Here is a 13,338-nt window from a genome sequence, read left to right as displayed (position 1 = left end):
AGATCAGACCAACTGATCGCTTAGTCAAGTGGTGTTTATGCGCCGATTAATCTCGTAACTCGGCCAACAACCTCTCGTGCAACCGTACCCTCCCGGGCACAGGAACTATTCAGATTGGCTTGTTCAATTCCTGACCCCCTTATGGCCAAATGCAGTCGACTCCCGATAACTCGAACCTTAAGGGGAAATTGAAAAAAGTTCGAGTCATCGGGAGTTCGAGTTATCGAGGGTAAAATTATATAGAAAATGACCTGAAAGGAAGGAAAATTGGTTCGAGTTAGCGGCAGGTTCGAGTTAACGAGGGTTCGAGTTATCGGGAGTCGACTCTAGCCATTTAAATGACCTACCAAAAATGCCACTTCAAAAGGACAAATTTTCAACTTCTTTCAACAATTTTTCATGCTAATAGATAGAAATATATTAATGATACCTTGAAAATCTGTTTTGAAGACCGTTTTCTGTGAGCCGTTTGCTCATTAAGGTGAAACACTGTCCTTTAAACTGAACTCCTCTATTTCCACAAGCGTACTCTGTCGAAAGAGACGGCGCGTAGTAAAATGTCTTGGTTATGCCTTTTCGAGGGGGATGGATGTTGGCGGTTTAAATTGACCAGCGCATAACAGCCTGCTTATTAAGCATTGCGGTAGCGCATATGCATATACTAGAAGTAAATCATATTGAGTGTGTAGTAGCGAGGAGAACGTATCAATGTATCAATCACGGGACCTGTCGAGAATTGGTGTTGTGTTGTCTTGGTACAAAGAACCCAAAACCTCGTTGTATTGGGATGCTATATGAAACTGCCTCAAGAAAGAGCATTTGCACATGCGCGCTACCGAAACAGTCGGACGTGTTCTGTAAGCAATGGCGTCTTCTCCTCTCCTGAACTTCAATTCATAACAGTTATTTAAACCGAAAAGCGACTAATCTTTTAAAGAAAGTGGAAAACTTGTTCCAGTTGTCGTCTTGATCTAAAATGATTGAGTTGGACGCGGACAGCTTTTAGGAAAAACTCTTCTAATGAAATAGACGCTGAGGAAGCATCGGTAATGAGATCTGGTAAATTACAAAGATTTCTGATAATTATCGCGCGAAGTGTTCACAGCTGTGAACATAATTGAATAGCACTTCTTTGCCAAAGAAAGCATGTTATTGTGTTCTGACAAAAAGAGTTCTATTAGTTTTTCCAACATATGCATGAGGAAACGCAACCCGGGGGCTACTGAATATAAAAACAACGTTAGACCTACTTAACAGCAGTGTTTGGTCTTTGAAGTGTGTGTAAAAAAAAAAAAAAAAAAAAGAGTTTTGTTGTTTTCGACCGTTTCAATGTTTTTACTAGGTGTGTTGTTAAATCACCCGATCAGTAGGGAACAGAGAGCCAAATGGTGGTAGACTAGAGATCTGGCATAATTTGTTTTGGGAGCAGTCGCCGGTGTTAGGAGCCCTCCTTATAGCGTTTTGGGAAAAGCGGTTAATCAAAGTTTTAGAGATGCGCTTATAAATTAAACTGTTCCACGACATGACCCTGCTCGAGATCATGGCCTTCCTAAGCTGGATCCATAAAACATTTGATCGCTAATAAAACTTTCGTCCCAGAAAATGATACACTGGCCTTATCACTATCCCTTGGGAAACTCATCAGTGAACGTTTGCGACCACCCACTCAAAACGATTACACATTAAAAGACACTTTTGACGCAGCTTATCGGATCAAATCCATAACTGATGATCTGCTCGCTCATGGTTATGAATTTGCCTCTTTTTATTTTTAATCTGTCTTCACCAATGTTCCAGTCCCACGGACACTAAAAAAATCTTCGAAGATGAAAATTTTAATTTTATCTTGTACATAAGCTACACAGGATCTCCCATATTCGTTAATTTTAATCACTTTCTTGTAAATATCTAACTTTTACTAGTACGATATTTTATTAGTGTCCCCAATTAGTCTACCTAGCCGTAAACAAATCGACACTTTAATAAAGGTTTTACTTTACTTACTTACTTACAACAAGAAGCTTGTCACCACAAACCTTCAGAAATTTACCCTACGCAAGCTTATACGCGCTATTATTCAACGCATTGAACACTACCCAAATATGGTCATGGTGCCCTGAATATTCGTCGTCCGTTTTCAAAAGATATTCTGCGATATACGTACACAGAGAATCATGAAACAGTCGCCTAATACCACTACTAAAGAATGGATTGAAAGCCACCAAACAACTATGCTTATTCTTCTCATGACCAACTTCAATTTTTTTTTTACCTTTCACGTCAGTATTAAAATTAACGAGATTACCAACTCTGTAATATTTAAATTCGCTTATAAATTTTGCCAAAATATAAAATCTTTAATTCTCGTTTCTTGTTTTCGATTCTTTGTATTTTGTCTACGCTAGAGACAATACAAATGCTCGGTACCACCTCTATCCTTCACGCAAGTAAGGAACTGTCGACATTTGCATATAAATATTGTTTTAAGGGAAAGTTACAGCAAAAAAGTTAAGGCAAAATTAAAAACAATTAACATACCCCCGTGTGGTAAACATCAGTCTTTCTCTCCTCCCTACACTGAGAAGGATATAAAACGACAGATTAAAAATAGTTAACATCACCCGGCCGGCGCCTTTAACGGCAAAATGACGGTGTTAGCACAAAGAGTATCCGGGCCGGAAAAAAAAGTGATATTTTCCACAAAAACAAAAACATTACAAAATGCAAAACGCACTGTACTGCACCGTAACTAACGTATTCTGCGAATGCAGTTCAGTTACCTGATTAATCTTTGACTCTCTATGGCCAACTATATTTCACAACTATTTTCTGTTTGAAAAATAGAAAAAATATATAGCTACCGGCGGTAGGAACTGATGATTTTTCCGAACAAGTGGCTCTCAACTCTTCGTTAAAACCCTGCTTTTATTACAACAGCGTTGTTATGGTTTTCAAGCCGGGACAGCGGGACAAAAGGACCTAATTACTCCATTATGGCAAAGCAGACGTCAGGACAACATTGCCTTCAGAATTTAATAAAAAGCGCTATTGGGGGTCACATCACTCAGAGGACGAAATTACATTTAACGTTTGGAAATAAAATAGAGTAAAATATAGTCTTCAATTTAAATTTGTTAGTAATAAATTCGTTTTAAATTCGGTTTTCTTTGTAGTTTTATACAGCAAGTATTTTAAACGCCAAGGTTTTTGGTATTAACACGGATGCAAAACACAATTTTTATTGAAAGGTTCTGTAACGAAAAGTGACAATAGATGGGATAATATCGGACGGTATTTAAATAACAATAAAAGGTTGGCGACTCTGAACAACATAAACTGCAGCTTTCAATCATGCATATACACTGTAAGGTTTTCGTTTATTTTTTATTTGTTTCTACATTAATTAAGGACGGGTTACGACCATATGTTCAGTCGGTTGATCGGTATATTGTCCACTCTAACAAATACACGCAGTGCTAGACTTTTCGCTCTTCATCTTTAAAGTACAATGTACAGTACAGTTTCAGAAAGTGTCTAAGGGGACTTACTCAACCTAAACTTACAACGTGTGGTAGAAGAAGAATAAACGCTGTCCTAGCATAAACATAACCAGTCGATTTACCTTCTTCCCTGCAAAGTTTGACTTTAATGCTATCTGAAAAAGGATAAAAGCGAGTCTTACACAATCGAAAGATGCTTGATGCTAATTTGTAGGGTAATTCTTTTTTGCGAGGGGCTAACAGACCCAAGAGATCCCTGGGCTCTCTTTAAAAAAACGTGACAGCCTAGGTCGAAAGTGGTCTTGCATTCAACAACGCATTTTTCCTTTTTTTTGGGGGGGGGGGGGGTGGGGGGGAGGGGGGAGAGACAAGAGGCAGGCAAAGGCAGAGCATTAAACTTTGCTAAGATTTTTCATTCAAACGCCCTACTACAGTTGTGCCAGGCATTTTTGGATGCTCAAAAGAGCCTCTAAACATCTTCGAAGTTGTTCGAAATTTAATGTCTACTTAATCGGTATAAGGTCCTCGTTACCGGCAGATAATTACTGTCAGATCCCTTGCCTATGCCTGCCCAAGCCCCTCCCATCAGTTCATAAACATTGAATGATGTACTATCACTTCATCATCATCATCATCATCATCACCATCATCATCATCATCTTTATTTCTTTAAACACGCAATCCCTTTCATAAAAACGCTTTTCCAGAGAGCCGTGTTGTATTTGACCAAACTCTTTAATACTTGATCAACTCGAAGATTACTTGATAACATTCCCTGAGAAAGAATTCTGCTACTCACGACGCACAAGATAAATTCCCCTACATTTAGAAGTAATGTTCCAGAGTTCCTTCGAGAGTCTCTCAAAACAAGAATATTTCCGAGAAATCTGATTACAAATAATCACGTGCGAATTTGACTAGTTCCAGTCCCTACTCGTTTCCAACACACTCTCCCCTGGTTGACGGAGTCAATCATGAGGCGAAACTGTAAAGATAATTCTTTAAATCCAGTCCAATGTTCAAAGTTTTGGATCTGAAAGTTAAGATGCAGTAACCACAATTGGAATATCTTCATCTCTGACTACACAAATGTTCCTTGCTCTGTCACACTGGACAGATCCCATGTCAGCTGCTCCTTCATCAAACACATTAACTTCAAGAGGATAGAGCTTCTGAATCGGACGCTTGATGCGAATCCTGCGTAGAGATTTGTCTTAACTGTCGCCACTTCAGCGGAGCGAACAACGTTGTCTCTTCCTCGCAACAGTTTCTCTACTTTCCCCATTCTCCGCTGCTGTCTAGGTGTTTTGTCTGCATAGATGTGCACAAGGTCACCAATTTGAATGGTTTTTCTCGGTTCTCCCTTAAGTTTCTGATACTCTCTGATGCCAGCCAGGTATTCTTTCCTCCAACAATTTCTGAAGTGGGTGAGGAGACTCTCCAAATATCGTTCCTGTCGAGCTAGAGTGGTCAGAGGTACACTGGTAGCAGAAGGTTGCTCCAAGAGACCTCGACCAATTACGAGATGAGAAGGTGTTAGTAGAGCTTCTGACAACTCATTGTAAACATAGGTTAACGGCCTGGAATTTAACACTCCTTCAGTTTCAATCAGGGCTGATTCCAGCTCTTCATAATTAAGCTTTACATTTCCCGGTACTTTCTTCAGACACCTTTTCACAAGTTTGACGCAGATTTCGAAAAACCCGCCCCACCAGCTCGCAGTAGGCACATTGAAATTCCAGTCAATGTTCTTGTTAAGAACGAACTTCTGAAATTGTGAATCTTGGAAAGTTTTCCCGTTATATGAGATGAACAGGTTGGGTATCCCTCGTCTCCCAAAGAAACGTTTGAGCGCTCTTAGAAATGACTTGGCGGTCAAATCCGGTGTGAGTTCAAGGTGTACAGCTCTGGTACTTATACATGTAAATAGAGCAATGTAACACTTGAACATGTCTTCCTTTGACTGGTAGATATTCTTAACATAAAGGGGGCCAGCAAAGTCTATACCAGCTTTGGAGATGGCCAGATCATCTGAGACTCGAAATGAAGGTAATGGTGGAGGAGGTGGGCTACTGAAAGCTCTCCCTCGTATCTTCTTACATGTAATGCACTTAGAGAGTACATCCTTGACATCCTGTCGTCCCTTGATTATCCAGAACTGCGACCGAGTTTCAGTAAGAGCTTCTCTAGCCCCATTGTGTTTCACGTTTTCATGACTTTGTGCAATAACTAATCTTGTGAAGTGCTGCTTTCTCGGTAACAGGATTGGAAACTTGGCTGAGTATGGAAGTGAAGAATTCTGAATCCTTCTCTTGCATCGCAATACTCCATCTTTATCTTTAAAGACTCTTAACTGTTCCCAAGTCGAACTAGATCTCTCCCTTTTATAAAGTTTCCCTTGAACGTGTTTGTACCAGAGAATTTTTGCAGCATCCATTTCCTGTGAACTAACATTTGAATGCATTTCTGGAACTCTTTTAATCCGTCTGATGAACTTCAACACAAGGGCGGTTACTCTGATAAGCTTGCTGAGACTGCTAAATCTCTCTGGTTGGACGACTTCAGAGATGTTTTCAGGGGCTTGGACCAATACGGTCATTACTTGTGAGATTCCATCTGCATCTTCTTTCTTAAATTTCTTTGCAATTTCTTCTGAGAGGGTACCTTCACAACAGGGCAATTAGGTGGGCTTGGCCATTGATCCTTCTCGTTCTCTAGAAATGGTGCTCCTTTCCACCATAGATCATTGCAAACAAGATCGGAACTCTTGGCTCCTCGCGAGGCAATGTCACTTGGGTTAAGTTCAGAAGGGCAATATCCTTAATGTTCTTTACTCCAGAGACTTCGAATCTTCGTTACTCGATTCTGCACAAACTACTTGAATTGTTTTGACTCTCCATTAATCCACCACCATACAATCTGAGAATCAATCCAATTGAACACAACATTAATCTTGATGGTATAAGCCAATGCCTTATACACAGCTGTAATCAGGTTTGCTAGAGTCAATGCTGCCATCAATTTCAATCTAGGAATCGTCTCTCCCTTCAAGGGTGCCACCCTAGTTTTAGAGGCTGACAGCTGCGAATAGCTGACATTAGAGGTTGTCACCCGAATGTAAATGTTTGCACCATAAGCAATCTTACTCGCGTCTGCAAAACCGTGCAGTTGAATAGAATTGACATCTTCTGCTTCTATCCCATCTAGGACACAGCGAGGTACACTGATCACTGAAACTCTCAACATGTATTCTGCTACTTCTTTCCACTTTAAACAGAGTTCTTCTGGCAGGGTCCCATCTCAGCCAACCTTGAGTTGACATATCTCTTGAAACATACACTTCAAGGGCAACATAACTGGTGACAGCAAGCCTAATGGATCATAAAATCGAGTAGTGATGCTCAACAGTTTTCGCTTTGTCAGTGTTCCATCCAACGCTTGCGTAGCAAATGTTGCAAGATCAAACTTGAAGCTGTCTTTTATCCTATCCCATGGAACTCCCATCACTTTGATGAGATCTTCTTCGAGAACACTACACTTTGTCAAAGACAAAGGACTGGTTTCCGAAGGTGTCTGAGTTGATGATGACAGGTTAGCTTCCTCCTTCTCAATCAACTGATTTAGCTATTCGCTGTTCGATGCCCATTTTCGCATGTTGAAACCTCTTTCTCAGAATCGCAACTTCAATTTTCCGTAAAGTTCGAAGCAGTCCTTTATCGAATCCTTTCCGGCTGCAAAGTCATCCACATATAAAGCTCTGACAACAGTGTTCACAAAGTTTGGATCAATGTTCTCATACTTGCTTAAGTGATTTCTCAGGGTTACATTCGAAATGAACAGTGAGCAGATAAGGCCAAACACAAGCCGTGTGAATCTAATGATGATAACTTCGGGATTCAATGAACTGATGTCACTTATCCACAAGAACCTTAGCAAATTCCTCTGTTCAGGATCCACTTCAACATTTAAACATGCTTTCTCCAAGTCACCAATCAATGCAACTCTGTGGAGACGAAATAGTAGGAGAATGTCAAAGATGAATGGTGTTAAGGCTGGACCAGGGAGCAGACAGTCATTCAGACTTGGTTCATTCTGAGATTTAGCACTAGCATCATACACTACGCGTAGTTTGGTAGTGGTTCTGTCTTCCTTCACGACTTCCTTATGAGGAATGTAATGTGCAGTTCCTGGTATAACGTCTTGATCACGACTCTTGTCAACCAATTCTACAACACCAGAGTTCAGTTGGTCTTTAATGACGTCATCATACTGTTGTTGTGTGTCAGGCTTGGACTTCAATCTTGCTAATGAGGAGCTGAGGCGTTTCTGTGCTACCAAGTAGTTGTCTGGAATTGTAGGGTGTTCTCCCTTAAAGGAAAAAGAGAAACTTCATAACGGCTACCATTGAACTTTACTTTGGTAAGATAATCTTCATAGAATTCTTCTTCTCTATTCTTCACTCCCAGAGTATCATAGTCCCAGAACTTGTTCAGTTCTTTTTTCAGAGAGACATCAACTGACTTTAAGTCTTTTTCAACTACTTGACACTCTGTCTTCATAACATGTGACATGTCAACACTTGATGAGCTCTGCAATGCACCCGCTATGTTAATAGGACCACTGAAAACATAACCCAGCCTTGTACGAACCGCTACAGGTCCATGCGACTCCCCCGTACCACATGGTTCTGGACAATGGACCAGTAATAATCAGCACCAATCATAATATCTACTTCAAGATCTCCATCGCCACGGGAATAGTCAGCAAGGGGTAAGCCTTGTAGATGAGGGTAATTTTGCTGTGCAATCTCAATGGTCTGGTTGGCTATGGGTCCACAAATCAGTTCAACTTCATAAGCATTGACAAACACTTTTAACTGATCTTGGCATTTCAGTGCTAATAATATACATGCAAAAATTTCAGCATGCTCATTGGCTGAAAACACGTCAATTAATCCCAAACAGTGCAGAAAGTTGAAATTGAGTGCAAAAAGTTGAAATTGAGTGCAGAAAGTTGAAATTAAATTGATTGACAGGAAAGTCGCGAACACGCAACAACACAAAATGGCGGACAGGTTACGAGAAAGTAACAACGTTTTAATTCAGAGTTTGAAGGAGAATGCTAAGAACAAATTAAAACACCCAACAAAGCACAAATAATTGGCTTAAAGTCTGGAAGTCTTGGGCTTCTCAAAAGGGCTATGACGAAAGTATTGAAAAGTACGAACCGGAGGCCCTGAACAAAATTCTGGAGGAGTTTTACGCAACAGTTCGTAAGAAAGACGGGGAAGATTACGAGCCTGATAGCCTTCGTGTAATGGTGACTGCTATTGACCGATACCTAACAGAGAAAGAGTACAAACCCTCAATTATTCGCGACAGAGAGTTTAAAAGCTCGAAGCAAGTTCTGGAGGGAAAAGCCCGCCTACTGCGGCAACAAGGCAAAGGCAAGCGGCCGAACAAGGCGAGAAGTCTGACAACAACCGAGGAAAATGAGCTGTGGGAAAAAAAGAAGCTGGGAAAGGGAAGTCCGCAAGTCCTTGTCCAAACAGTTTGGTGGCTCCTGACCCAATATTTTGGTCTTCGAGGTCGACAGGAACACCACAGCATGACGGTTGAAGATTTCTCCTTTGGATTGGATGAAAGCAACACAGAGTACATCGAATTTATCGAGAACCCCACAAAAACACGCCAGTCCGGACTGTCCGCAAAGCCCAGAAGCTTCCTTCCAAAAATGTTTGCAACTGGAGGTGACAGATGTCCCGTTGCAATCTTCAAAGAAATTCTGTGGCGTCGTCCTCCCGAAATACGGACAACCGGTCCACTTTATCTGTCTTGTGTGCCAAATCCGTCCTCGCAAGTTTGGTATAAGCGGCAGCCGATGGGAGTAAACAAAATCAACGACATGATGAAGTCCGTTATCAAAGGAACGACCCTAGAAGATTCGTTGAAGACCTTTTCCAACCACAGCGCCAGGAAAACGGTTGTAAAGAAGTTGAAGACAGCAGGCCTAGAGCGAAGTTCAATTGTTAAAGTAACGGGCCACAAAAAAGAGAAGTCACTGGATGACTATGACGAAGGAGATGCAAGAGAACAGCGAGAGCTTTCCCACACCATCAGCCACGCTAAAAACATCAACAGCCAGTTAGCTCGAGGAAACAGCTTTAATAGTAGCACCAGCAGCTCCAGCAATATTTTCAATCCGTTCTCGCCAGACCCTCAATCGGCTCAATGTGGAAACAACTTTAAGCAAGCAGCTTTCGCGGCGTTTCAGATGCCAAGTTCTATCTCTGGCCAGAATGATCAGCGTCAGTGTTTCATGAACATAAACCATTTCCACCAATGTCAAGTCACTTTCAACATGGGAAACACAGCAGCTCCCGAAAAGCCACAGTCAGCCGCACCACCTGGCGAGGACAGTATTTCTCACTGATTCATAAGTTCGAAGAGCTTCAAGTTTTGAAAATGTTGATCGATTTCGCCTCAATTAGATTCGACAACAAACATTAACAAGTTGACTTCTTCAAATAGACAAGTTTTGACGTCTTTTCACACCTCTTTTCTCCTTGAGGTCCATAAAATGTAAACGCTTTAGAATGATAAATGCTTCCAGAACTTGATCTTTGTCGATTGAGAGGATATTTTTGGTCTGTAACTTTCCACAAGTGCTAGCATGTCAATCAGGGTTGTCATTTTTCAACCAATAACGTCAATGTAGGCGGGACCAGTGAGCCATGACACGAAATAAACACGATAAGAGGAAAACAGAGTCAAATTTTTGCATGTATATTATTAACAAGTAATCACATGATTTTTCTCGTGCAATTTGGGATAAATCAGCACTCGTAAATTTTTCAAAGACTACAAATTGCACTCGCCCTACGGGCTCGTGCAATTTGGTTAGCCTTTGAAAAATTTACTCGTGCTGATTTATCCCAAATTGCACTCGAAATCATGTGATTACCTATACAAATTGAACAATGTCAGATTTCTTCAACGAGCCTTCATTGTTTCCAAACATTTTAATCAGAACTGTTTCATTTTCAAATGAGGGCAGGCCTAACTTGCTCCTCAACCGTGTACTTATGTAAGACCTTTGAGAACATGAATCAAATAAAACCCTCACATGGCAAGAATGTTCTCCATTAGGATTTCCAACCCTGGCTCTGGCAGTTTGCAGCAAAACAGAATTATTCTTAACATCTTGAGTTAAATACAAATTTGTACTCACAGTTTGTTCCTGATTGGCTCTTCTTGCTTGCGTGAACTGTGGTAAGTTTTGCACGCCGCATAGCGATACATGATGTTTCCCTCCACAACGATAACATCTCGCTTGGCAATCTCGGCTCACATGACCACTCCTCAAACAACCATTACATCGCCCCTTTTGGCGGAGAATTCTTTTCTTCTCTTCTGGCTCCGTTACAACAGCGTATCTTGTCGAAGGGTGCGGTCCACTGCAGAAAGTACACCACATTTCCTTATGTTGTTGAGGCCTGTCGTTGTATGAAACAAGTGTCGACGACGTGGGGGGTCTCTTGTTTTGACCAAACCGTAATCCATATCCGAACTCTTGTTTTTCCCTCATTTTCGACTGATCAGTCACTGGACCGAGCGCACACCTTTCTCGTATCTGTAACTCCTCTGCAAACGACTTTATTAATGTGTCGAGGTCCCACTCGTCGCTCATACCACGACTCAAAATCAAACGCAACTCTTGAGGAATTTTCGCCGTGATCACTGGGGTTAGGAATGTTCCGTACGTGTCAATGGAAATTCCAATTCCTTGCAAACTTCGAACAGCCGACTCTGTTTTGTCCAACAATTGCCGCAATTGTTTAAGATCACCACTATCACTCACTTTCGGTAGCTGCATTAAAATCTCGATGTGTTTAGAGATGATAACTTGTTTGCTTCCGAACCGCTTGTTTAGGAGATCGACCGCATCGTTGTAATTTGAGCTCGTGAGAGGTAAACCAGAAATGGTTCCGGCTGCAGCGCCCTCCAATAATGATTTCAAATACTGAAATTTGTCGACTTCATTCAGATCTTCACTCGTGTAAATTGCGGATGAAAAGCTGTCCCAAAATTTTGTCCATTTTGTTGCATCCCCTGTAAACTTAGGTAACGTGATCTTCGTTAGCTTTGCCTTGTTTGTGCCCTTCGCGCCATTTTGAACATGGAAAGATCCTTGCGGACTCGCCGATGGCAATGTCACCGTTTCTTCGACATCATTCGCTTCCTGCTTAGGAGACGACAAACACGAGGTTATCAATAAGATCTTTTCTTGTAGCGACGCGTTAAACTCGCAGCGCTCTAGGATTTCCTTTTCGATTGCGTCGGCTTGCAATAATTCTGCGATTTCTTAATCAAGCGATGCAATTTCCTTCTGATGTTTTTTTCAGGTTAATCTTTTGCGATTTCAGCTTCAGTTGGACGCTTTCCACATCACCTTTGTTGAGTAACTCCTTGACATCGTTCATAACTTTACGAACGTAAACTGTGAACCTTGAGCGCTCCACAATTTATTTTCTTTTTGACATCCGACATGGCGAAGGTCACAAAACACGCGCTCTGTTCTCCTTGCTTTTACTCCCGGGTCTCGGCACCAAAATATTGTATTTGACCAAACTCTTTAATACTTGATAAACTCGAAGATTACATGATAACATTCCCTAAGAAAGAATTCTGCTATAACTACTCACGACGTACAAGATAAATCCGCTACATTTAGAAGTAATGTTCCAGAGTCTCTCAAAACAAGAATATATCCGAGAAATCTGATTACAAATGATCACGTGCGAATTTGACTAGTTCCAGTCCCTACTCGTTTCCACCAAGCCGTGTAAAAGATACATAATATGGGAAACTTAAGTATATATGAATAAATTACAAATATAATACAATATGGAAAACATATAATAAAACATACAACAGGAGATAATCAGAACTATAATGTTTAAATAGGAGACTAAGGTCTGAAATATATACAAATAAATTACAAATGGGCATGTAATAAAAATGATTTCAAGCTTATCTGACTTTTGACCTTACCAAGCAGACTATTCCAGAGAACCGCCCCTCTATAATGGAAGCTGTTTTTTTTCCAGCTTCAGTACATGGTCTTGGTACAAATAAATTGTATGTAGAGTTTCTTAAGTTGTAAGAATACATAGAGTTTTTGCATGTAAAGATTTGAGTTAAATGTTTGGGCATAGTTCCATTAATCAGTTTATACGCTATTAGAGCTAATTGCCTTCACCTTCATGTCTCAAGATTATCCCATCCAAGTTCATCCAGTATCTCAGCCGACTGTCTATCATAATCCGACAAGGTTAACACTCTGGAAGCCTTCTTTTGGAGTACCTGGAGTCGGTCACACATCCCCCTCCCACAGCTCCCCCATACTGTACTACAATAATCGAAATATATGCAGTACAAGAGAGCTGTACATTGTAATAGGCCTTATCACGGTTTTCGAGGCCATTTTGACGAGTAGGCAAACATGCACAGGCTCGAAATTAAACAGTGTTTGTATGGAAATCCCATGTCAAATAATTTTCATAAAACATCGCTTCTGAAAAATTCATGAATTGGAAACTTTTGGGACTCTAAGGAAAAGGATTTTAAGAAAAAACATGGAGGGATGTAGCTGTGCCAGAAAGCGTCCAGTCGTGTTTTGAACTTTCCATACATTTCCCTGTATTTTTTCCCCGCGAGCTATTTTTAGAGCAGTTCACGGCTGGTTCGCTATACAGACAAATGTATGGAAAGTTCAAAACACGACTGACGCTTTCTGGCACAGCTTGATCCCTCCATTTTTTTTCTTAAAATCCTTT

At 40.8% G+C, this 13,338-nt stretch overlaps 4 protein-coding genes across 4 annotated transcripts; all 4 read right to left on the bottom strand.

Moving 5' to 3' along the window:
• Window positions 1-4,581: 4,581 nt before the first annotated feature.
• LOC146464157 (uncharacterized) lies at window positions 4,582-6,099 on the bottom strand. The gene has a single exon (XM_085130148.1). It carries the CDS (start codon window positions 6,097-6,099, stop codon window positions 4,582-4,584), a length of 1,518 nt encoding a protein of 505 aa, XP_084986274.1.
• Window positions 6,100-6,374: 275 nt separating this feature from the next.
• On the bottom strand, window positions 6,375-6,746 carry LOC146464156 (uncharacterized). The gene has a single exon (XM_085130147.1). It carries the CDS (start codon window positions 6,744-6,746, stop codon window positions 6,375-6,377), a length of 372 nt encoding a protein of 123 aa, XP_084986273.1.
• A 423-nt stretch (window positions 6,747-7,169) lies between these two features.
• On the bottom strand, window positions 7,170-8,071 carry LOC146464155 (uncharacterized). Its single transcript, XM_085130145.1, has 2 exons — window positions 7,916-8,071; window positions 7,170-7,868 (listed from the first exon to the last, which is right to left on the bottom strand). The coding sequence occupies exons 1-2, from the start codon at window positions 8,069-8,071 to the stop codon at window positions 7,170-7,172; spliced, it is 855 nt and encodes a 284-aa protein (XP_084986271.1).
• A 2,392-nt stretch (window positions 8,072-10,463) lies between these two features.
• On the bottom strand, window positions 10,464-12,767 carry LOC146464154 (uncharacterized). The gene is made up of 2 exons (XM_085130144.1): window positions 12,762-12,767; window positions 10,464-11,741 (listed from the first exon to the last, which is right to left on the bottom strand). Exons 1-2 carry the CDS (start codon window positions 12,765-12,767, stop codon window positions 10,464-10,466), a joined length of 1,284 nt encoding a protein of 427 aa, XP_084986270.1.
• Between the last annotated feature and the right edge of the window lie 571 nt (window positions 12,768-13,338).

The sequence above is a fragment of the Pavona decussata genome, unplaced genomic scaffold, assembly GCF_977016875.1.
Source record: "Pavona decussata unplaced genomic scaffold, jaPavDecu1.1 SCAFFOLD_168, whole genome shotgun sequence".
Taxonomy (NCBI): Eukaryota; Metazoa; Cnidaria; class Anthozoa; order Scleractinia; family Agariciidae; genus Pavona; species Pavona decussata.
The sequence above is the reverse complement of the archived record's forward strand: the minus strand, read 5'-3'. Positions and strand labels throughout refer to the sequence as shown.

Bases quoted from the DNA above. Each gene is read 5' to 3' on its own strand.
- LOC146464157 (XM_085130148.1), bottom strand. From the start codon at position 6,099: ATGACCGTATTGGTCCAAGCCCCTGAAAACATCTCTGAAGTCGTCCAA.
- LOC146464156 (XM_085130147.1), bottom strand. From the start codon at position 6,746: ATGTTGAGAGTTTCAGTGATCAGTGTACCTCGCTGTGTCCTAGATGGG.
- LOC146464155 (XM_085130145.1), bottom strand. From the start codon at position 8,071: ATGTCACATGTTATGAAGACAGAGTGTCAAGTAGTTGAAAAAGACTTA. The intron at 7,869-7,915 runs GTAAAGTTCAAT...TTTTCCTTTAAG, and splicing joins ATGAAGATTATCTTACCAAA to GGAGAACACCCTACAATTCC.